Raw genomic sequence first — 26175 nt, forward strand, 5'->3', positions numbered from 1 at the left:
CAATAGTTCTTGATTGCCAAAGCGATGACTAACACGCAAGGAAGGCCCTCAGGAGCAGGGAACAGAGAGAATTCCTGATGGGAAAGTCCTAGCCAGTTCTTTATTGACGCGCACGCGCACTAATGAAATCGCAAGAGTTGGAAAGAGCGCCCTCTAATTTTGCTGGTATGCGCATGCGCAGCAAGCGACCAGGCGATTACAACAGTTGAGTTCCATTTATGGAAAGCGCCTCAGGGGCGGGGCTTGAGGCGCGCGGGCGGGAAGGCTAGGGAAGCAGAGAGCCACGCGCCTCCCCTTGGCGGCCGTCTCGTGCCGCTCTTGGTGCCCCGCCCCTCTCCGACCTTTGTGCCCGGATGTAGCTGTTCCTCTTCCGTCGGTGTCGGGAAGAGGCGCCCGCACGTTTGTTCTCAGGCTTCGGGTAGACAAGTCGGGAGTCGGACGGACCCGGAAGTGCCCTTCGCCTCAGGCCTAGCTGTTCAAAGCACCCACAGCCTCGCTTGGGACGTGGAATAGGCGTCAGAGGGAAGTCCTCCGCTTAGTCCAAGGAGTCCGGTAGGATTGTTCCTTGGGATTCAATCGAGGTTTTTGCCATTTGTTTCTGTATCAGGAAGGCGACACCTGTAAACTATCATTCTACCATTATTTAAATAAGATTGCCCGTTACTCTTGAAAACAAAGGAAGCTGATAATCTATATAAATTATCTACATAAATAGTCTATATAAATAATGATAATCTATATAAATTATCTACATAAATAAAAATGTCATGTTCATTTGTGGGATTAGCATAATTCAAAAAACCACTGGACGAATTGACACCAAATTCGGATACAATACACATATCAAGCCAACGAGTGACCATCACTCATAAAAACACTGAAAAACACAGCAGAAGGGACTTAAAAAGCAACAAAAATACATTACAACACATGCGAAAAAACATATATATGCAAACACACATATATACACACGTATACACAAATATATACACACGCAAAGCATATATACACAGACTGGGCCACAGCAACGCGTGGCAGGGGACAGCTAGTTCCAAATAAATAGTATCATAGGTGCCCACTTCATCGGCAGTTCTTTTAGGAATCATATGAGACATCATTTTGATATCATCTGTTTAGTCTGTGGGAAGGAATACTTCAGGAAAGGGAGTTGCACAAGGCCACACTCTCTGAAGACCCGTCTACACTGCCATTATGATGCAGTTTGGACTGTCTACTATGAACAATGTAAACCAGGCGTGGGCAAACTTTGGCCCTCAGGTGTTTTGGACTTCAACTCCCACAATTCCTAACAGCCAGTAGGCTGTTAGGAATTGTGGGAGTTGAAGTCCAAAACACCTGGAGGGCCAAAGTTTGCCCATGCCTGATGTAGACATATATAAGTCCATTTAACTGCATTGATCTGGATTATATGAGTCTGTGCTGACCATATAATTCAATCACTATGCATTATAACATGTAACAAAATCTGAAAACCAATCTCTTCTTGGTTTGAGAGTGTTATTTCCTGTTAAATTGTGTGATACTTACTTTGAAAATAGTTGTTCTCCTCTAGAAACTTCGTTTTTTTATGGCTGCCAAAATTAGTTTTTATTTATTGCATGTCAAAAGCATTGCATAAATAAATGAGTTTAAAACTGATAAAATAGAAGCTTTGGCAGTTTAGTTCACGTTTTCCATGTTTTTATGATAGAACCAATTAGGAAGTGAAACTTATTGGTCATTAGGAGATATTTGAGTACGTCTTTAAAATCGGATTGTAAAAAAATTATAACATTGAGGGTCCTTCCAGACAGGCTCTATATCCCAGGATCTGATTCCAGGTTTTCTGTTTATCCCAGAGTCTCTGGCCATGTGGACTCATATAGTCCAGTTTAAAGGGGAAAATCTAGGATCCAATCCTGGGATATAGGGCTTGTCTGGAGGGGCCTTGAGTGACTTTGGCTAGATCAGGAGAGTTTATGAAATGTTGTGTGTGGTGTGTATATATATATATATATTATAGACAATAGCTGAGGCATGGAAATTAGGCTTTCAATGAAATAAATATAGGTAAGGACCAGAAAAATGAGAACTCAAGAGATGTGGATGGAAAATGTTATAATTTTTCATTGTATGTATTTGTATTGTGTATTAAGCACCCACCAGAAATGTTGTGAAATGGTATTTCCCCTCCCTTTCCCATCTTTTCCCTTCCCCCGCTCTTTTTAGTATAAATTTTATTTTTGCTTTATTTGGAAATGTTTGATAAAAAATTATTTGAAAGAAAAAAGATTCTTACAATCCAGGAACAAAAATCATGTTACATAGTGTAATACCAGTGTAGGTGGGGCCTGAACCTGCTAATATTCACCAGACCAGAGTATCTCAGGTTTCTGAAAAAATAGTGTATTGGCTCTACTGGCAAATAATTTTAAAAAATTAGATTTAGTTTTTAAATCTAGATTTTAAAATGCTGAAGGAGTTGTCCCTACCTTAATCCAGAATCATAATGTGAAACATATTCATTCTGTGCAGATAGGAATAAATGGGGACCTGCTTGAAAATGTATCTTTTATTGATGGTATTAGTTCAGCTACTTAAAAAATTAAAACGGTTGTTCTTCATCCACTGTATTTGAATAGAGGATGCCTGCTGAGAACTCTCAGGAACAAAATATCATGGATGGACAGGATCAAGGTGACACTGGGAGCAATCCAGCTGGCAGCAGAGAAACAGAAGTGGAACAAGAAGACAGTCCACTTTCCAATGGATTTCACATGGGGAAATATCAGAAAGAGCTTTCTTTTGAGAACAAAACTCTGGAGTCATCATCAGATGCTTCTGAACCTCTGGGGAAGGGACCACTACTGTTCATCAATAGGCAGCAAATCCAATCTGTGGCCCATGATGCACGAGCAGATGAACTCAGAGGCCTGGAAATTGATGTATATGACCAGGATATACTGGAACAAGGAGTACTACAGCAAGTAGACAGTGTGATAAGTGAAGCAAACAAAGTTCAAATTGCTGATGCAGAAAAATCATATCAATCTGTGTTAGATGACATAAGGTGAGAGACACTCCTTTTTTTAAAAAAAAAACTTAAGTCACATTTATAGCATTTTGGAAACTGTAAGGTAAATGACTGCATTGAGAGCAGAAGTAGGAGAGTTTTCAGCAGTTGAACTAAAAAAAATCTCCCCTACTTTTGTCATAGTGAATTTTAATCCATGAAATGATCTTTTTCTCATTTAAGTGACTGCTGATCTAATCAGTTGATCACAAGCTTTAGCACTTAGGATATTAAAGTTGAACTCCACTGATCCTGTATGTTGGATAATTTTCATTGCTGTTTGTTTCAGGATAATTAGGAAATGGTTTGTGAACTGAAACAGTGGATGAACTGATCTAGTGATTAGAATTCTATTTATATTGCAGTTTCACCAAAAAGAGGTGTCCTCTGCCAGTAGAGAACTTCAGTTGTTACATGTTCTGATTTTAGGTTGGAGACCTAGTCTATTGAAACAAGTGGATTTTCAAATAATAAACCCTCTAGGAAGAGGATTCATGATTTAAAAAAAATGGCTTTCACTATTCACTCCTTTATATAACAATACTTTCAAATATTATTGTTTTCACTTTTTGCCACCCTAGTGAATTTTGAGGGCCTACTGTAATATTTTCAAACCGTGAATAATTGAATCTGTTGATATAAGATCAGTGGATATGGGGCACCACCTGTAGACATCTACCCCAGTGTTTCCTCCAGATGTTTTGGACTTCAGCTCCCAAAAATGCCAACCATCTTACCAGCTGATAGGAATTGTGGGAGCTGAAATCCAAAACATCTGGAGAAGCAGAGTTTGAGAAAATCTGGTCTACCTTATAGTTATTGGATCATCACTTTGCTGTTGTATAAAAAAGTTGAATGTATCAAGGAAGGGTAGAAACATCTAAATAATTTCTACTGAGAGTTCAGTAAGTAACTTTTTATTTGTAGAATAAAAATAGTTTATTTTCTGATGCTCATGTCAGCAAAGTTCATATGCTTTATTAACTCCTGTGTTTTCAGGCATATGTTTCCTATTACTTGAAGTGTTTTTACCGAATGATACATTTTCACATTGTTTTTACTAAATGGTACATTTTCACATTGATGCTTCGTAGATGATCATTGAGTTTATATTTTCAGGTCTTGCACAAAATCTCTGAAACAAATTGATACTATTATTGAGCAACTTACTCCTCAGTCTGCTACCTGTAAACCCATTAACAGAAAATTGGATTCTGTGAAGCGGCAAAAATACAATAAGGTAATGGGAAGATTCTAATTGCATCAGAAGTACATGAAATCCTTTAAAATATTACAATTTTAAAGTTGGAATGAATTGTGACTACGTCTTGCTGTGTAGGTATGATGTATATTTTTTTGAAATCATTACATAACTTTCAGTAGCATTGCTGTCATTGTTGAACATAAGTTTTCATCTGTTTTGAAGTTTTCAGAGAACCATTTAGTAACGGTTTTTGAAATGGTTAAATTCTTAGAAAGTGTGTTCTTGGAAAGAACAGAAGAACTAATTTGGTGAATTGGTTCTTCTGAATAAGAATGATCTAAGTGTGCTATTAGTTGTGTTGCTTTCTGACAGTTGTTGATAAAGATGTCAATAAATAGTACTGAATAATCAATTCTATGAGTTGGAAGGGACTACAGGGGCAATCTTGCCAAACACGTGCATATAGGAAGACACAATGGAAGCTTCCCTGAAAAATGCCCATCCAACCTCAGTTTAAAAATCTCCAAAGATGGGGAGTTTACCACCCTCCAAGGAAATCTATTCCACTGTTAGACAGCACTCACAGTAAAAAAGTTCTTTCTGATGTTTAGATGGTATCTCTTTTCTTTTAATTTGTTGTAATTCTCCCAATCCCTTCTATTTTTCTTTGCTTTATTACTTCTCCCTTTCTCTCCTGTCTCTCACTAACTTTTTCTGTAAATGCCTTTGTAAACGCTGTTTGCCTACAGATCTGATGAAAAGAAGAAAGGCTCTTGTAATCTTGTTTCTCACGTAAGAACAGTGACTTACTTGGTACCACTGTAACCTCTCCCCATTTATCAAATGTTTCAGATTTAAAAGTTTTTCTTTCTTCTGCGATGAGAGCACATTCCTCTCCAAATTTCTGGATTTTTTTCCCCTTTTTTGATGAAAAACTATGAATAACATGATTCATTAAATGAACCATGCTTAAATGTATGGTTCCTCTCATAGTTTTCTCTTTATAATCTGGTGGAGTTTTGGTTTTGCCTGTTTCAATTTCTTTTTTGGCATTTTGTGTTGGTCCTAGAAGAAAATCCAGCTAATTTCTACCATTCAGGAGCAGAATAGACTGCTGTGAAGGCAAATAGTCTAGGAAGGAGTTCACATCTCAAGATGGAAACTGAGTCATGTAGGGGCATGCATTACTCCCAGTATTACTTCTTGAAATAAAAAAGTTGCATAATAACTGGTTTTATGTCTTAGACTTCTTACACTTGCAACCAGAAGGAAAGAGTGAAGGAAAGTATACTTTAAACCAGTTGAGTTTACTGGATATACTCTCTTATCATGCCATTTTCCTCATACGTTTTCACTGTTAAAAGTCTGCTCTATTCCTTGAGGGAGAAAGAGTGGTGGTGGTAAGCTTTGTGACAAGGTGTTGTGTTCCAGGACTCTCCCAGTATCAGGGCTAAAGTTTATTAAATAAACACAAGGTAAGCCAAAACAATATTTACTTATATATAAAAAACTCCAGTCTTGAGTCTACAGTCAAGATCTGGCCAACAAAATAGAATTGTAGCGCACAGCTGGAGTAGCAATGAACAGAAGTCAAGAGTCCAGTTAATGCAGGCAAGCCGAGTACCATAAAACCAGTTCAGCAAGTATAAACAGTAGCCAAGGTTGAGATAAAGTATTCAGATGCCAGGAATTCATTTATCAGAGTTCATAAAACAAGACCAAGAATCCAAGAGTACAAACCAAAGTACTCTGAAGTTAAGCCAGATAGTGAGGAATTCGAACAAGTCCAAGTTGCCCCCAGCAGGAGCCGAGCCAGGCCAGACAAACTGCTGGCAGTGACACAAGGTTTACTAGAAGCTCTATAAATGTTACTTTGTTTTTCATTTAAACATTGGGGAGAAGAGTTGGGGTTTGAGCCCATACATTCTCAAAAACTTGGAGAAGGAAAGCGAAATTCAATCTCTGAGGAAAGGTGAGGTGGCAACACTACTGCTACTTCTGCACTGGTTAGAGGTGGCATCTGGTTAGAATCTAAATATGAACCAGGCACCTTTTCACCACATGGTGGCAGTGGCGAGGCTATTCAACACTAGAGGCTTCTGTAAAGATACTTTTCCTAGGATTGTTTTCCTGGTTAATTTGATGACTTTTCCTTGATTCATTGTGAAGTTATCATGTTTTACTTTGAAAAAGCAAGATGGGGCCTGGTTGGTTGCTTTTATATTTCCAGCTTGATCACTGATCACCTTTTTGGGAGAGGTCTGAGGCAAAGAAGGTGTTGAACAATTCTGCATTTGCTCTGTCACCTGTTAGCATTTTGTCATTATCTGTACACAGTGGCCTTATCATTTCCTTATTCTTCCTTTTGCTATGGAAATAACAAAAAAAGGTGTTTTTATTGTTTTTAACCTCTCTAGCAAGCTTGAGTTATGTGCTTTGGCTTTTCTTCTCCTTATGCTGTTCAGTTGAAGTCCTCTTTGGTGATTTCTCCCTTTTTCATTTTTTGTACATGTTCCTTTTAAATTCTAGCTCAGTTAAATGTTCTTTATAGACATTCATTCTTGTTTCTTTAAATGCCTCTTTTTTTTACTCCTCATGGAAACTACTTGAAATTGTGCCTTCAATATCTCTTTTTTCAGACACTCCCATCCATCATTAATTCCTTTCCCTTGTATTGTTCCTGGCCATGAAATTGCACTCAGCTTTCCCCAAAGTTGACTGAGGCCCCTTCCACAGTGCTCGTATATCCTAGGATCTGATCCCTGATTATTTGCTTATCCCAGATTATCTGGCAGTGAAGACTTATATAATGGGGTTTAAATCAGATAATCTGGGATCAGATCCTGGGATATAGAGCAGTGTAGAAGGGGCCTACTTAAGAATGGGTGTCTGATTATGCTTGCCTTCTCCTTTCTGCTGTATAACAAACTCTAGAAGAACAAGGAAACTGCCACTTCTGTCCCATTTAACATGTTATCACTTTTGCATAGGATCAGATCTAAATTATTTATTTTATTTCTTAGAAGTAAGTCATGCCCCTCTAATTACAGCATTCCAGTCATGAAACTCATTTCACCAAGTTCAGTGATGCCAATTATATTATATTTTCATAATTGTATGAAGAGTTCTAGTTTATTTCCCATGCTCTGTGCATTAGTGCAGAGACCCCAAAGACTATGGTCCATTCCCCCTCTCCATTTACTTATTTAATTTTTTTCTTTCATACTGTTGAGGGTCTGTACTGTTTTTTCTATAGTAATTGGGGTAAACTTCTGCTTTATTGATAAACTTCTGCTTTCAAAAATACTTCCTTCCTTCTCTAGTTAAACCAGATTAAAGTCCTCTTTATCAGGTTTGTGAGATTCTTAGTTTCTGCAAGTTCTCTTAGTTCTCTTGCCAGAAGTTCAATTTCATAAATCTCAGACCACGGTCCAGGAAGCCAAATTGCTCCTGAAAGCATCATCTGTGAAGTCAGTTATTCACTTCTATTATCTTTTTCTGGGCCATGAGAGAGAAAATAACTACCTGTGCATCAAGGCACTTTGGCTTTCTATTCATATCCTAAAATTGAAGCAGCAGGGATTTATAGATGCAGTAGTGGAAATCATGCTGGCTCCTCAAAAACCACCTAAACAGAAAATATATAGTATGACATGAAGGGAGATGGCAGATACATGAGGTGAACATTTGGGGCGTTTGTTTCTAAAAGGGTACCAATTTTTTTGGAAAAATGAAAAATCAGTTCTAGCTAGCAGCACATTCTTAGCTAGGAGTAGGATACTATGTACAGATCAAAACTGCCGAAATGTATCAAATCACTTTGATACTGGACCTTAAAAGTTACATTTTATAGCATAAGATTTTATATCATCACTTTTTAAAAAATTCTGTAAAATTTGTTCAGCTAGATTTGGCATACTATCTATATAACATTGGTTAATGCTCCCATAAAAGTAATAAAGTAATAAAGACTAATATAGAATTATGTGTGCATAATTCTATATTATTCTTATATAAAGCATGTACAAAGTACAAAAATTATTCATTACAAAGCTGATGGCAAAAATCTTTATAAACTGTGCATGAGAAACTGAAACATCACACTCTGTCCTAGCATTTTTGTGTTGCTTTGAGAGTGGAGAATATGCTGCTACGTTTTAATGATGCATATTCCTTATTTCAGGAGCAACAATTGAAAAAGCTCAGATCAAAACAAAAGCATCTTCAAATAATCCTTGGCAGAAAGATTTCCGATGAAATAGAAGATGCTGTGTTTGAAAATGATGGAGGTAAGGAATGAATGTTGGATTTTTGGGTGGATAGAGTATAATGTTTATATTTGAAGTTGAGTTCTAATCCTTGAAAGAACAATAAATGTGAATTAATAAATTTCAGGCACTGGTTTTTCTTTTAAAGAGAGATTTAGCATTGCTTTAATTCTGTGCACCTGCCAAATTGTTTATCTCGAGTTCTCATGTGAGCACTTTAATGAATTAATAAAAGTCTTACATTTGTACAGAAGAGATGGGTGCACTCTAGATTTGCGGCTAGAGCATTGCTCTTAATAAATTGTAGGTGTTAATCAGATTAGTCAAAATGTTGTGATTGAATTACATCTTTCAATTAAGTGTTATCAATGTATACTATTTTTAATTTGTAGAAATAAAATGAGGTTATAGCAAACACAAACTTAACAAATTGTTGTGCATAGTAATTAGAGATAATTCTTCCCCTTCCCCAAGGGTTCTTATTGCAATGTGCCACATTTTGAACTCATGTGATTGCATCCTTGAATTAAAGGAGACTACAGTAAAAAAAAAAAAAAGTAAAGCCCTATAAGGCTCTAGTCAAGGACATTTGACAGGTAATATTTGCCAGTATAATGCTGTCCAGACCCAGAGATGATCTTCTCTCAGTCCCATCTCCATCTCAGGCTCAGTTGGTGGAAACGATAGCTTCTTTTTTGGTGGCTGACTCTCAGCAGGCTAAAACCTTTTTATTCAAGAAGGAAGTTTTTAAGATCAAGTCAGAGGATGCTGTAGAGCATCTACGGATTTTAGAACTCGGTGAACGTTGGCCACTAGATTGGCTTTTTAGTTGTTATTGTATTAATTGAATGTTTTAACTATTGTGGTTATTGTTGTTATGTATTTTATCTGTTGAATTGTTGGCATCGAATTGTGCTGGTTGTAAGCTGCCCTGAGTCCCCCCTAGGGGGTTGAGAAGGGCAGGGTAGAAGTGCCCGAAATAAATAAATAAATAAATATGAATAGATTTTTAATTGATTTTAGGGATTTTAACTGTTTTATTTTGCCTTTATTTGTCAGATAAAGCATAAGATAGATAACTTTATCCGTATTTTTCTCATGAAATCAGTTACTCAGTTATGACCGTGCTCAGCTTAATTATTCATCAAATTATTTCACTTCAGCGTGTATAAGAACCATCTTGTCTCTGTAACTATACCTGTTTTCATTCCCTCTCTTTTTCAATTCACTATATGGTTCTTTTCTGGTTTTGACCCGTGTCTTGTGCTTTTGCTGTATGTGGCACAAAGTTAAAATAAAACTCTGGAACAAACAGTAAATTACAGGCACATCTACACAGACGACTTAAGTCAGTTTCAAACCAGTATTACAGAAGATAATTTTGCTGTGCAGAGGATTACGTAGGAAACCCCAGAACCAGTTTGAGGCTTACAAACCACAGAAGACCAATGTGCATTAAAGGCTTTCTTTCATGAACTTTCATGGGCATTCATTGTTTAGCTGTTGCAGTTTAAACTGCATTAAATGATCAATGTTGATAGGGTTTACGTGGTTTCCTATCAATATATTTTTCTGACATAGGTAAAATTGTTTTTTTCCATATTTTTTCTCCATTAGGAGGAAAAACTTGTGGTTCCCAAGCGTGGGTCTCCTGGTGTTGTTGCCTATAACTCAGATAGTTCACTATCACAGACCACCACAACCTTTCTCATTGCATTGGTCTCACTTGATTTTTTAAGCTAACCATGATCTTAGTATTTGGGGGAATCACCAGGAAACACTTAATGATTTTAAGGGAGAGCAGGGAAATAATTGGCATTACATACCATTGGTCTAACTCGGCATAAAGCAGTTCCCTGTGTTTCTGCATACCATTTGGGATTTTGAGTTTGTGAGCCACTACTTTTAATGTGAAAGTTGGACTTATTCTTATTTTTCACTGTTGTTGTTGTTAGACCCTGGTCCTTCATGCTTTGGCAGTATGCTTATGCCATCTGAGGAAACTGAGTGGGAGAACCTTATCAAAACTGGTCAGATGACTCCTTTTGGAACAAAACTTCAGAATCGAGAGAGCAAACCTCGTCGGATAATGCTAGATGATACATCAGGTTTTGAAAAATATTTGACAGATCAAGCAAAGCTCTCATGTGAAAGGAAAAAAACATCAGCTAAAAAGTGGACTAAAAAAAAAGCCCTTTCAGAGAAGAGTCAGATGAAAGCTTCCATAAAAGAGAAGGGAAGTACAAGCAAAGGCCACTCAAAAAGGGACCATCACTTACAGAAGCGTCTGAAAACTTTGCAGAAACATGCCTTTCAAATGCAGGTGAAATCCAAACTTCCTAAAACAAAGGAATTAGAGACCGGAGAACAACAGGAAGACAGTGATGGATCAGTTTACATGCCTGATGAAGAACTCAGCAGTTTGGAGGATGAAGAAGAATATTATCAAGATGATACTGATGATTTTACAATCAAACCTCGGTTGTGGAGGCAAAAAAAGTCACAAAGACAAGAATATCAAGATGAACCTGTGGAAGATTACTCTTTCTCCAGCTCAGATGAAGAAAAAGATGACATGGTCAAGAAACGGGGCATAAAGAGATACAGAGATGATGGTGATGAAGATTGCTTTAAAAAAAGATTAAGGTTAGTATAAAACAATGATTTTGATAGTAGACATTTCAAATTAATATCGGATTCAGAATAAATTGAATTTAATTCCTGTTGAAATCAGTGGAACAAAGAAGTCATAAGGTTCATAGATGGGAACCAAATGTAGGATGCTCATTCCAATTCTGCAATAATATGTATAATTTTAGAAAAAAAATATGCCTTTCATGTTTTTAGATCTAAAAACTGAGGGGCAGAAGATCCTTGTTTTCAGAATAGATTCCTTTTTCTGGTGAGTTATTTCTCAAAGAAGTAATTCTTCAATAGTCCCACTTGCTAGTAAGTGCAAAATGAAAATGGATACTGTGGCACATGTTTCCAAATCAAGAGTATAGGAATGTATGAATAATGAAGCAAATGATAATATTCATTGAAACTACCATATATACTTGTATAAACTATTTGATTACCATATGTAAGTCAAGGGAAGGTTTTGAGGCCAGTATTATGTATTTTCACATGACCTGTGGATAAGTTGAGGGTTCAAGTTATAAGCATGCTGTAGCAAGAGGTCTTGAATGTAGCCTACTGGGGGATTGGCACTTTTTTGCACACGGATGTACTTGGAAAGACTGCTTATTCCATGCAAGCAGAACCTACTGTAACAGAGCCCTGTTGACACCAGGAGATTGCTTGCTTGAGGGCGGATGTGTATGTATGTTTTAGATGTTCATTTTGTAGGAAGATGTACCGCTTTGAACAAAAACACCTCTGCAAAATAACTGATGCGCTGTGTTTGCAGGGGATCTATTTAAGATAACAGAGCTTTTAGTAAAAGATATAGGCATGCAGAAGAAAGGAAGTTCCCTTTTCATTTCAACAACACCCTTTAAAACTGGTGATCTGTGTGTGCCTCCCCAATCCTCTCTGATCTTTGGCAGGAGCTCTGAATGGCAGGAAATATAAACAGCATGGCTGAGGTATACAATGGGTTGGTGGGGGGGGGGGGGGAGAAGGGGAATCGCTGCATAGCTTTCAGAGCGGTATCACCATATAAACCTATGTATAAGGCAACCCATATTTTTAGGATCAATGTTTTGCCATAATGTTTTAGGCGTACACATGTATATATATAAAAGTCTTTCCCCATTGATTTAGGTCAATATTAAATCATTTTTAATTTAGTGTTTTTCTTCAGGAGTAATTTATTTTGCTTGAAATTTTTAATATGATTCATAATTTAAATCCACTCACAGAAGGTTTTTTTAATCATGTTAAGATTGTATCAATATATCTCTGCTAAAGTTATACATTTCCTGCAGTTGCTAAAATTACAAAAAAAATCTAAATGAATTTTTGAAATATCAATAACTGAAATTGCCTCCAAAATATCATGTCTCCTAAAATTTCATAGTTCTGATTATTGTAGCTGTTAAACTACAGCTGTCCACATTGACGTTGATATTGTTATAGTAGCATTCCCCTGGTAATCTTTACTGAAAGAAATGCTGCTAGGAGGAAAAATGGAGCAAATTTGCTGTCAAAATATCATTTGCATTTTTTTCCTTGTCAGTTATAGACTTTGATAAAAACAACTAGATTGGGAATAAGGCAAGCTTCACCCACAAATGACAGAGGCAGTCCTCCTGGATTGCTCAGCCGAGTACTTCACTGTGCATGGAGTGCCACTTATTTCCAAAGACACATTTTCTTTTTGCAGCGAAGCTTTCAAGATTGTATTGAAGATATGGTCCTGTACCAGGGCAACAATATACTTGTAGAACTTGGCAGTGAGCCAGCTGTGATTCTTCTCTGAACATTTGCAGCACAAGACCAATTAAACATTTGTGGTTCCAGAGGGAGCCTTAGAACATGCAAACAGGGAAACTGAGGGATAGTTCTGTCTTACCATTTTTGTAGCAGATTGTTCTGAGGGAGTGGAAGGCTCCGGGCCCTAATTTCAGTGAAAAGATGTAGGTATAAACAAAGGTCTTTATTTCTTAGAATGTAAAAGTATGACAGGAAAAATTGGGCTGCATATTCGATGTAATGGTAAATTGTGTTTTGTGCTAAAGAAGAAGCAGAGAAGGAAAAGAGGGTTGCATGCAAGAACAACCATTCATGACATACCAAAATGTGTTTGAGTGCTGTGCCTTGTTGTGCTGTCCCGAAATGGGTTCGCTTCCTGTTGTGCTGGTTCCAATGTTTCCCAATCAAGACACGCAGAGATCAGAGCAGGATCAGAGATTGATTTATTGCTTCTTGATCAAGGAAGGATGTCAGGAGAGAGTGTCCCAGATCTGACACGTCTCCTGTTTGTGGCTATCAGTATTTTGTGGTCTTCAAAAACAGTGTGCTTTGTTCTGATTGGCTCAAAGTTTCAACCTGTTTTTACGTTTGTAGGATGTACAGTCATTATTGTTTTTAGAGCTGTGATTGGTGGTTGTGTATGGCAGGAATTGTTCTGGAGAAACTTGAATTTGCTGTCAGCCCCCCTTCTGTGAACTGGGGCTTTCTTGATGGAGAATGGGTGTTAGACTATGACAGTAGTCACTATCTAGTTTAAGATGGGATTTCCTGTTCTTTTCTTGAATGGGACAGTGGGGAACTGGGTTGTGGTGATGGGTCTTCAGGTAATTTAGATGAGATTTATTTCATCCTTGAACAATAATCTGCCACACAATATTTTGATTCATTGTGCTTGTCTGGGTATTTGCCTGGTGACTGGCTGATAACAAAGTTCCCGTGTCTCACTTACTACCTGTTCCTATTGTGATGCTTGTGAAAAGGAAGAGAAAAGAAACAGTTGAGGCTTCCCAGCAGGGGTTTCCTACTACTGATGTCCTGTAACCACATTGGGAGATCATCCAAGCAGCATTTTCAGGGTCTTGGAATTTTGGATTTAGGTTTTCAGGTAACACTCTCTAGTCAAAACAGTCTTTTTTCACCAGTAAAACTGCTCCATGCATTAACCAACAAAAGTTTTCATTGACCTACCAAAGTTAAGTGTGCAACTTTATTAACCGTATTAAGTTAACCAGTATTCACAACTAGCAGGTGGGGAAAATTGGGAAAGTCTGAAGATACCCAACCAAAGACTTTACTTATGTTATTGATGTCCATTTTATTGAGCAACCAACAGGAACTAATATATTTTAAAAGCTTGTTCAATATTCCTCTATAATCACTGAGAACATTATTCAGCAGTTTGGAATTAATATAATCAAAATGTCAGTGACGTCTGACTCCTTCATTTTTAATTTCTCTAGCCTTGTTTCTTAGTCAGCTTGGGAAGTAGGAGGGACCGGTGTGAACAACAGGATCAATTAAACTATAACTCAATCCAGAATTAAGTAAGATATATTAGGAATTCTTATGATCTGGTAGAAGTGAAATTGTCATTCATCATTGGTGTCTCCTTGATGTCTCCTTAGGTTAAGTGAATTTACATCCTGCTATCAATTTCTTTTTGCAGTTTAAATGGTAGCTGTGTCCAGTTGTGATGTCTGCTAAATTATGCAGTTCATTTCATGTGACCCTTCCTTGAACATATGAAATAAAACTAGTCAGAGGAGAAAGTCAGGGCCCTTAGCCTTTGTCACAGAATTGATTGAGTTTCTAGAACTATACCTTTATGGTTGATTTAGCTCAGGGGTCCTCAAACTAAGGCCCAGGGGCCAGAGGCGGCCCTCCAAGGTCATTTACCCGGCCCTCACTCTGGGTCAACCTAAGTCTGAAACGACTTGAAAGCACACAAGAACAACAATGATCCTATCTCATCATCCAAAAGTGGGCCCACTCTTCCCATTGAAATACTAATAAGTTTATATTTGTTAAAATTGTTCTTCATTTTAATTATTGTATTATTTTTAAGTGTCTTTTACACTACAAATAAGACACGAGCTGTGTGCATAGGAATTCATTTATGGGTTTTTTTTCCAAATTATATTCCGGCCCTCCAACAGTTTGAAGGATTGTGATCTGGCCCTCTGTTTAAAAAGTTTAAGGACCCCTGATTTAGCTAATGCTGAAAACCAGAGAGGTAAAGATTACTTTTGTTGAAAGAGGCAAGAAGAGATGAGAAAATGAGTAGAATTTGTACAAGTCCCTTTGCCTTGTTACCAGTTCGCTCTTCAAATGAGTTCTGTTTTCTCTCAGTCCCGAGTTATAGAAATTTCAGCCAATGGCAGTGATCCTTACTTCTCAGGTGCTGAGTGGTATGCGGAGATATCCCTGCTACCACTCAATGCTTTGTTGTCCCTCCCCACTATGTGCGCTGGAGAGGATCTTGGAATCGTATAATCCAGCCTTCCTTTCAGTGCAGGCTCCACAGCATTCTTTGTAGATGGCTGTTCAATCCCTACTTAATAAAGCTCTAACAGAGGCAAACTCTTACTTCCTGCTACGGTCTATTATCTGTTCTAAATTTTATTAGTAGCTCAAAGCTCCTCTCTTTCCAATGAATCTAACATACTTTTCTTAATCTAATTTCTTTTGAAAGATATTTTGAAAATGGGATGACCTGAAACATTTTAATAGCTTCCAAAATGGCAATGAGAATAGAAATCATTTGAAGATTAAAAACCAAATTCCCAATCTCTGTTATATTTCACTCTCTAGATGTGCTTTAGGCACATTTTATATGTGATGGAAGAAACAATTAGAATCAACCCACACAAGGCATTAAGAGGCAAATCAGGATAGTAACTCAGTGTCTCAACTTACAGCGTGAGAATGATCATTAAGGGATTTTTTGTGCTGTCTGAAGTAAATGTTATGTTCAGAAACACGAACGATATTAAGTACACAGCTTGATTTCTGAATATCTTTGAAAAATTGTGATCATTTCAAAGTGTTTTGCCATTCTTGTGTCTTCAGAATATATAGAAATGAATTTTCTATATTTGATCTGACATAGCTTATTGTTGTGGTAGATACCTCTTTTTTGTTGTGAGGCACAAGATCAGCTGATGATAGCAAGAAATTCTGAAGTTGATACAATGTAACATCTATAGCTTTCCTTATTATTATTATCTCCTGGGCATGCTGTATTTTGAAAGTGCTGAGGTAGATGCTTCTTTAGAAGAATCTTCCTGATTCTTCCTATGTCTTTCTTTTTAAAAGAACCATTTAGTAGACCCAATTTCCAGGCTAACTAATATTGCAAGCCTTTTCAGTATCCTGATAAGAAGTGACAAAAATAGGACAGTTCCTTACAGCAGCATATCTAACTTAATGATTGAAACCTGTCCTAAATAGAAATGGTTGATTTTCTTGTCTAACTAAGATTTGTTTTTATATCCAAACATGAACTTACTTTCTAATAAATGTATGTAATTGAATATTTATTGCTTAGCTTACATTTGGCATGTGTGGAGACTCATTACTTCCGTATATTTATATTAGTACATAATAACACTGCTTATCCTAGATTATATAATTGGAAACTCTGCTAAATAAAGTAGCTTACTTCGTGTTTGCAGCTGACTTTAATTTTGCAATATATGAGAGGTATACCATCAGAATATAAGATTCCTATTATCCCCTTTCATATTCTGTTTTTTGGCCTGGGACCTTTTCTTTGATTTTTGATTCCATTACTCATGCTCTTTCCTTGTCGGTATGTTCTTGTTTGACCTGCTCAAGTTTGTCAATCTGGTTTATGGATTTCCGTACTCCCTTCAGTTAGAATCTCAGACTTTTGAAGTATTGAAGGATTATAATCCAGTTCTTTTTCTTCCAAGTGTCTACTATGTGGACTTGATAGCGACTGCTGAGCTGAATTAGATTTCACAAGTCCTCTGTAGTGACTTTTACAGATATTCTGTAGTTGGTCACATACATATTGAATAGTATTGTTGCTCACTAACCCTGAGACACCTCTCACCCAACACCACACTAAAGGCCAATAATCCAAGTAATAAAGAGTTAATTGAATAAAGATGAAGGAGGGAGAGGATTATATCCAAAAGTAGCAATCAGGAAATAACCAGCAAAATACAAAATGCGTCAAAGTTCAATAAAAGTCTTTCAAGAGAGCCAATAAAACATCACAGAAACTAAAAATCCATAAAGGTTATCTGTTTCTACCTAGAGTCTCTCAAAGTGAGTTGTTTACGCTATTTGCTTAGCCTCTGAACTATCAGGCAAACAGCCTCTTTAACATGTGTGAAGTCACTCTACCAGCATGATGGGAGTGTCTATTACTTCTTAAAAGGCATCACTCTTCAAGAAATTTGCCCAACTGCTTATCCTAGATTATATAATTGGAAATGATCTGGATCTCTGACTTTATTTCAAACTTCTGGTTAGGCTCCAAGTATGAGATGGAGACTCTGTTTAGGGGTACTATGGTTATCTGTGTGGCATGACAGTCTCTTTTCCTCCCATTAGTACCTTGCTAATCTCCCATTTGTTTGAGTCATAGAGACCGCAAAGAAGGAGGCCAGGTTGCTTATCTGTAACTGTACTTCTTAGAGTTGTCTTCTTTGAACTCTCATTACTTTGTCCATCCTCCCTTTGTTTTGTTCTGCCTTCCTTTAGCTATCTGGGCTCCTACTTTTGGCAGCCAGGGAACTGAAGTTTTAGACGGGAAGTGTAAGGAGTGGATGAGGCTACCACCAAAATGCTTATGAAAAGATCTAGAACGTTCCAGTAATACAGTATGCAGGCTCGGTATAACTCATTTGTGTGAATTCACAGAAGACCACTTGACGAACTGTAGGTCAGGGAAAGCAACCCATAAATGTCACCAATTATAAGCTGTTTTTTAAAAAAAGAATAAACAAAGGAAGGCAGTCCGAACTCTTGGGAAAGGTTTTTCTCCTTATGAGGCTATTATCTCTGTAAATTTAATTTGATTCTAACCAGTAAGAAGAAATGTATAGCCATTTGTTTGTGTCCAGTATCAACGGAAAGCAATAAAGACTTGGCTTATCAAACTGAGCATAAGTTTCCTTAAATCTGTCTGACTTCAAAGTCTTTCTCACTTACCTTCATAACAAGTCTCCTGTGATCATTCCTGCAGAAGGTTCAAAGTATTTGGCTTGCTGAAGCTATCCCAAACAGCTTATTATTAAACTGATTTTAGCCTTGGTTTCTTAGATCAAAATTAGGCGTTCTTGTTTGTTGGAGCCCCGTGCATATTCTTCAAGTTTCCTTCTCCCCACCTATGGACTAGTTAAGAAAATGGTGTCAAGCTCATGACAGGCCATTCGTTGACAGGTAACCTGAAGATGCACGTGTGCACACACAAATATTCACTAGCTGCCTAATCTATGAATTCGTTTTACTAGTATCAACAATTAAGTAGTAATGTTTTTTATAATTTCAGGAGGTGGCACAAACAACAATTGAAAGAGAGAAAAGAACAACAGGTGACAAGGGAAGATTCTGAAGAAAGTGATGCTGAATTTTCTGAAGGCTTTAGAGTTCCAGGATTCCTCTTCAAGAAACTTTTCAAGTATGTGATGTGAAAGGGCTAACAACAATGAATGAAATAAATAATGTTCTTACAGATAGTTTAGTTTATGGATGTTAATGGAAAAAGTAATAGGTTCTACATTCTGCACTAGTCAGATTTCATCTGGAATATTGTGTTCGGTTCTGGGCACCTTGTTTCAAGAAGGATACAGACAACTTAGGGCCCTTCCACACAGCCCTATATCCCAGAATATCAAGGCAGACAATCCCACATTACCTGCTTTGAACTGGGTTATCTGAATCCACACTCAGATAATGTGGAATTTTCTGTCTTTATATTCTGGGATATAGAACTATGTGGAAGGGCCCTTTGAGAAGATTCAGAGAAGGGGAACAAGGATGAGTAGATTCATGGGTGACATTGCTACATTCTAGAGGGCTGTCATAGAGAGGAGATTGAAGGTTTGTTTTCAACTACTCCAAAGGGTAGGAGCAGGTCTGATGGCTTTAGTTAGAGGAGGGGATATTTTGATCAAACTTTAGAAGGAACATTTTGACAGTAAGAGCAATTCAGCAGTGGACCTAATTGACTAGAAAGGTGATAGATGCCAGATGGATGTTAAGTTTTGTAGTGGGGTTTGATTTGTGATCTGTTCTCATTCTCATTTTAGTTCTGCAACTAGCTGCTCAAAATTCTGCAGTTGTTCTTTCATGCAGGTTAGAATTTTAATTTACAGGCTCTGCCTATTGGTTGGTGATAGAAGATTGCTTTATTAGCCATTGCCTCAATACCATTGATTCTACTATCTATGAGTGATTTTGCCCAAAGGCCTTGTTTTTGCTACTAATTTTAATTGATAGAAAAAAGCTACAATACAAATACAATAAAGCGAATGAGCACATCATAAAGTTATAATTTTTTTTTAAAAACCCTATTAATATGCTTTCTAATTACTGTAATAACAAAAAAATCTACACAACAACACAAAAATCATAGAAAGACAAAAATAAAGTACACCAATACACAGACATACATATTAACATAGATACTGAAACAAGACGAACAAATAAACATAAAGACTAGTCTACAAATCTTTCACTCTCTGTCTGCTGGTTCTAACCAGTAACATTCCCTTTAAGAAATATAGTATACTGTAGTCAAATGTCTACATTTAATAACATACTACAAGCTCATATATCACACAAAAATGAACCCTCCCTCCCAATTTGTTGGAACGTATTATTCAGTAAATCCCCAATCTTTCTTAAAACAAACAAATATTTCTCCTCTATCAGCCTAATCAATTCGTCCGTCTCGGTTAATTTACAAATCTTTATTAACCATTATCAAAAACTCCTCTTCAGTCTTCCAGATGAATCAGTACCAAAAGATTCTCCTCTTCTTCACTTCCCTTTCAATATATATTGATGCTACCATAATTCTTCCTTAAATCCAGTGAACCAGGTTAAGAGCATATGAGTAAAAATTAAGGGTGAGAAAAAAACTTGTGATGTTATGTGAAGCATGTAGTCCATATCTCTAAACTATGCTGTGAATAAGGCCTTCTTGGAACAGATGATCAACCATTCAGAAAGAGTGACTTAGTAATAATGGGAAACTACTATTACCCTGATATTTGTATTGTTGAAGGCTTTCATGGCTGGAATCAATGGGTTGTTGTAGGTTTTTCGGGCTGTATGGCCATGTTCTAGAAGCATTCTCTCTTGACGTTTTGCCTGCATCTGTGGCAAGCATCTGTAGTTTCCCATTATTACTAAGTCACTCTTTCTGAATGGTTGATCATCTGTTGTGAAATTTGTGGAAACTAGAAATTTTTTTCCACAAACCTCACAACTTCTGAGGATACAGGCAAAACTTCAGGAGAGAATGAAAAACCTACAACAACCCATCCTGATATTTGTTGGAAGTCAGTCTCTGCAAAGAATATAAGGAATGCACTACGTTTTTGTTTGCTTTCCCCACGTGTCGTATGTTTTAGACTATAAATCTGAAAGCAAGACTCAAATGCTTATAAATAAATAAATAAATAAATAAATAAATAAACCTATTGCATAGCACACGTTTCACTTGCTTCGCTGCATCTCACAATGTATATTTTGCACACTTGCATCTTACTTTTAACTGTTGCATTTTACAGTGTTTTGTATAGATGTTTGCTAGATGTTGTTTCTGTTGATGTAAATGTCATTGGTCTGAGCTTTAATAAATTGATTGATTGATTGATAAACCTGTTCCAATTGAAACCTAATAATGAGTAGTTATAGTTATTGGTTTATGTATTTCAAAACGGTAAAACTGTTTCTGCCATGCTGATCCATTCTAATTTAACTGAATGCAATTCTACTCTTTTCCTCTTTAAATTACCTTTTACTAACTCAAATGATGACAACTAGCATGTATATTAATTCTTTTTGTGGGATTGAAGCTAATCCTAATCTATTAACTAAGTACAATTCTCCTACTTTTGCCCTTTTTAAATTGGCTTTTACTGTTTCAAATAATGACAACTAGTATTCTTTTTGCAGAATAAAAATAATGGGATAGATACTTGCAGATAATGGGTATAAAAAGTAAATTGTGAGATTTGTGTAATTTAAATCACACAATCTGATATTCCAGTGAGCAATGGGATATGGTTGTTCTATTGTATGACAATTCCTGAATAAAAACTTTTTTTACCACGAGGAAATAATTTAATACCTGTACCTTCCAGCACTATTCATTGGTTACTAAGCTGAATTACTCTGTCATGTCTATTATATGCATGTCCCTTTAGCAATATTTCAGTACATTGGATTTTAAAATAATGTTTGGATTGTTAAAATTATTTTGTACGAAGAAATACAGAAAGATCTAATAATACAATTTATAAAAAATAATAAATACAATTTAATTATTATGCTTTGTTTTAATTAGAAATATTTTCAAAATTGCTTCAAGGATGAGTTTATCACATCTAATATCTGAAAATATAAAAATCGCCCAACACTGTAAATATAAAACACATGCGGTATGTTATGGTAACTAGCTTCAGAACCTTATGAATGACTAATTCATGAGTTCTTTCTGTTATGTTCTCTACTTTCCATTTTATTTTGCTTTCTTATTCATAGGTACCAGCAGACAGGTGTTAGATGGCTCTGGGAATTGCACTGCCAGCAGGTGGGAGGAATTCTGGGAGACGAGATGGGATTGGGCAAGACCATTCAGATAATTGCCTTCTTGGCAGGTTTGAGCTACAGCAAGATCAGGACTCGTGGTTCAAATTACAGGCAAGTACTCTTCTGCAGACTGTCAGTCTGTGGAGCTCAATTAATATTTCATAGGATGTATTGCTGTGGAGGAGGTCTCTGTGAATTATTAAAAACATTTCAATTACAATATTCCTTTAATTCTTTTAGGAGGGGACATCAAAGGGAAAAAATTACAAGACAGTGGTGCTGGGGGGCAGGAAGAATTAAACATGTAACACTCTTAATGAATTCCAGGCATTTATGCTTCATTTTGCAGATGAGCCACACCAGATCTTTTGAGTCAATACTACGTCTAAGGTTAGATAGTGTAAATGGATTGCTTCCAAACTCAATTATGTTAATATTGATAGTTTACTCAGGATCGAATTTTCAGTTAGATGTAATGCTGCATTAGGTTATTTTATCATATTTCTTTTTCAATAGTAAAATCACTGCTTCATAGGATGTAATAAGTCCGTTTTTATTATTATTTAAAATTTTTAAATAGCTTCATTGGATTCAAAAAAAGAACAGTTAACAAACAGAACAAAACTAGACAGAAATAAAACTTATACTAAATAAACAAAACATTAAACATATTAACAAATTTATTTACCATGTGAGAAGCGTATTGAGAGTATAGTTATAACGTATTTAAGAAAACACAAACAAAGTTAAAAACTTGGCATTATATTAGATTTCCCTTGATCAGAAAGTGGCCACTTGAAGTGCCTCTGGTGTCACTGTGAGAAGGTCCACGTGCATATGGCAGGGCTCAGACTGCATTGTTGTAGGTGGTCTGTGGTTTGCTCTTCTCCACACTTGCATGTCGCGGACACCACTTTGTGACCACATTTCTTAAGGTTAGCCCTGCATCTCATGGTGCCAGAGTGCAGTCTATTCAGTGCCTTCCAGGTCACCCAATCTCCTGTGATCCCAGGAGGGAGCCTGTCACCTAGTATCAGCCATGGATTGAAGTTCCGGGTTTTAACCTGCCAGTTTTGAACTCCCTAACACATTAGCATGAGGAAGTCATAAGCCTGTTTTGATGATGAAAGAGAGATTAAAGAGTGAGCAAGGAGGGATATTGGCAAAATCATTTTTTGGGTCAGTTGAGACCACTAATACTCAACAATGGTGATATATTTTTCTTTTTCAAAATAACATACAACAAATAGCTCCTTTTTCTTGCACTCTTCTCACCTTGTTCTTAAAAGGTTTAGCTGGGAATATATTCATAGTGTCCTACCACAGCAACCTCTGGAAGACTAAAAGGGAACCCAGTGTCATGACTTCCTTAGAAGTCATGCCATAAATGTCAACATGAAATATACAACTGTTGTGGTATAGCCTAAGTAGTAAGGGACAGGGTTTGGAGGCAGACCATTTGTCCCAAAAATTGAGCTAGAGAAATAAAGGAATGGAGGATGCCATAAATTATAGTTTATAGTAAGTTCAATGAGATCTAGAGAACTGGCCTTTTTTTGCTATATGTAGGAATGAGAACTGGGATGCATGACTAAAGAATAAATGAATGGTTTGGGTATTTTTTTCCTGAATGGCAGTTTGCCTGCAGGACCTTTTATAAACTTGCTAATAGGTGTCAGTGTGCAGTTCTGACACTGAATGCCTGTGTAATGTTGTTACTATTGTTTGATAACAAATAAAGTATATTGTTCTTTATCAGGGATTATAAATTTGAAACACTTGCTTTTGTAGATATATCCTTTGTGCTTTCAGCAGAGTTTTTGTGTGTGTCAGGAGCGACTTGAGAAACTGCAAGTCGCTTCTGGTGTGAGAGAATTGGCTGTCTGCAAGAACATTGCCCAGGGGACACCTGGACGTTTTACCATCCTATGGGAGGCTTCTCTCATGTCCCCACATGAGAAGCATGAGCTGACAGACGGGAGCTCATCCTGCTCTCTGGATTCAAATCGCTGACCTTTCAGTCAGCAGACCTGCCAGCACAAGGGTTTAAACCCATTGTGCCACCGGGGGCTCATATTTTTCAGCAGGTGTGCCTTTGTAGTTTTGGTTTATGGAGAGTTATCTGCCTGATGGGTATGGTGACCACTTGCATATGTCCCAGCATAAGAAATACTTTTTCCCCACTGCAGAAAAACAAGATATTTTTACTTGCCATGAAGGTTCCTTTTCTGCAGTAGTGGTGCTAATATTTTTAAGCAGTGGTGGTGGCTTTGGGCCTGTGGAGAGACCTCTATTCCTCCCTGAGGGAAAGAACCAGCTCTTTCACTTAGGAAAGTGAAGTTGAGTGACATTTCTGAAGACCTGCCTTAAAAGTGCATGAGAGGAGTAAGGCCCAGCATAAGGATTCCCTCTCCAATAGTGCAGAATACAAATGTTTATGGTAAGTACTAGAGTTCCAATTCATTTGTCTCTATGTCCATGTGATTACAGTATAAAATATCATTAGCACATTAAACACTAGAAAAACTCAGCTTGACTTGAATAAAAAGATGTAAAATTACACATAACCAGCTTTCTAATGGTTTATACAATGTATGCTGTTCCTTTCATGGTATTGTTATATTACAATCTCTTTATTATAGGTTCACAGGACTGGGCCCAACACTGATTGTGTGTCCCACCACAGTGATGCATCAATGGGTGAAAGAGTTTCATATTTGGTGGCCTCCATTTAGAGTGGCAGTTCTCCATGAAACAGGTTCTTATATCAAGAAAAAGGTACTTGCACATTCAAAATTCTTTAAACTTACTGTGTATGCTTGTGTATGAGTTAACCTCATGTATAAATCACATGCAGGCATTGGGGCCAAAATCGTGGATTTTGCTATGGATAAATTGGAAGGTAAAGATTAGGAACATATAACAGACTATTTTTCATCTCCTGTTAAACATGCACTAAAGAAAACATACTTAAGAAAAGTTATGGGAAGGGCTAGGATCCGTTCGGTTGAGGGATTTCAGTGGGTGGGCGGTAGTTTGCCTTGTTGATCTTCAAATGTCCACAGCTTGGGAAAGAAAAATATATGTATTTTTGATGTTTTTATTTTTAATTTGTTTATTGATTTAAATTAAGTTGATTTATATTGTCTAATGTGCATGTCTTAATGTAATTTGTCTATACGGTTTTCTTTTTGGCAATTGAATGTTTGCCTTATATGTTGGAAACTGTTCTGAGTCCCTTAAGAGAGATAGGGCGGTATACAAACAACGATGATGATGGTGATGATGATGATGATGATGATTATTATTAATAATAATAATAAATGAGAGAAAAGAAAAAGTATTTGTATGGCAGCAGACATGTGGGGAGCATGGCCTTGAGTAAAAGTTCAATGTGTGGGAGAAGCAATTTACAGATAAGCAGCTGGACTTGGGTTTCCAAAACCAGCATTTTACATCTTTTTAGTATAATTTTTTTCAGAGGATTATCCACATGATCTGTCTTAGTGATCTGCGAGCCTTGACGGGGAGTAGCAGTCACACAGAAGACAGAAGTGCTTGTTGTCATCATAGCCTCTGTGAAATTTTCTTTAGCTACAAAGTTGAAGGAATTCCAAGATAAACATTATTCCACTGGTAGGACGCAATCAATGTAAATGAAGAGTGGATCTCTGTTTAAATTCAACTAAGATTTTAGAGCAAACTTGATAGTTGGCTAAGACCCCATCCCCTCACTTTTCTTTTGACATTGAACATTTCATTTTTTTCTGCTGGAAGGTGGTAAAGAGAGAGCCAACCATGAGTTGAAAAACAGTTTTTTACTAATTGGAAGACACTTCTATTTAATTCCAACACTAGGACACTTTGGACTATAAAGAATTGTTATATCCATATTCCAAGAAGAGATAAGCCAGTTGCAACAGGTGAATAATTTATGACACTTGCTGCCAGAAAGCAGAACTCCATTGTCTTCACTCATTGCTTTGCTGCTTATGAAAAACATCAAAGGTGCCAGAGCTTCAAATGCTGCTATTGTTACTGGAATTCGAAAACCTCAAGTAAAATTAAACAAAACAGAATCCAGGCAAAGCTCAAGAGTCACAGTGCAACAAATTGACAAAGGGGAGCAACTGATAGTGACAGAAGAGACAACAACAATAGATCAAATCAAGCAAACAGACCTTCATGGAAAACATGAATTGCCAGGGGTTTTACGGAGATGTGACTGAAACGGGCTTGTCTACCAAAAACAAAAATATCTACCAAAAAAGGAGGAATGTGTGAATCTGTTTTGTGCAAATAGTAAGACAAAGCCTCCATGAAATGCACAAAAGTTCATTTATATGAACCCTAAAGAGAGAATGAATGTCCTGTTTAAGTGATGGTCTGGTTATAGGAGGAATATTAAGAATGGA

At 36.9% G+C, this 26175-nt stretch overlaps 1 protein-coding gene across 1 annotated transcript in view; it reads left to right on the plus strand.

Moving 5' to 3' along the window:
* The first annotated feature begins 289 nt into the window (after nt 1–289).
* The window catches only part of ERCC6 (ERCC excision repair 6, chromatin remodeling factor), a 47882-nt gene continuing 21996 nt past the window's right edge, over nt 290–26175 (plus strand). Inside the window, exons 1-8 of the mRNA XM_060769324.2 lie at nt 290–552; nt 2643–3070; nt 4193–4313; nt 8461–8566; nt 10501–11191; nt 18489–18617; nt 21713–21871; nt 24403–24538. Of these exons, the coding sequence (XP_060625307.2) occupies nt 2646–3070; nt 4193–4313; nt 8461–8566; nt 10501–11191; nt 18489–18617; nt 21713–21871; nt 24403–24538 (1767 nt within the window). The 5' untranslated portion in view covers nt 290–552; nt 2643–2645. The remainder of the gene's footprint in view (nt 553–2642; nt 3071–4192; nt 4314–8460; nt 8567–10500; nt 11192–18488; nt 18618–21712; nt 21872–24402; nt 24539–26175) is intronic.

The sequence above is a fragment of the Anolis sagrei genome, chromosome 3 (assembly GCF_037176765.1).
Source record: "Anolis sagrei isolate rAnoSag1 chromosome 3, rAnoSag1.mat, whole genome shotgun sequence".
In the NCBI taxonomy this organism is placed as follows: domain Eukaryota; kingdom Metazoa; phylum Chordata; class Lepidosauria; order Squamata; family Dactyloidae; genus Anolis; species Anolis sagrei.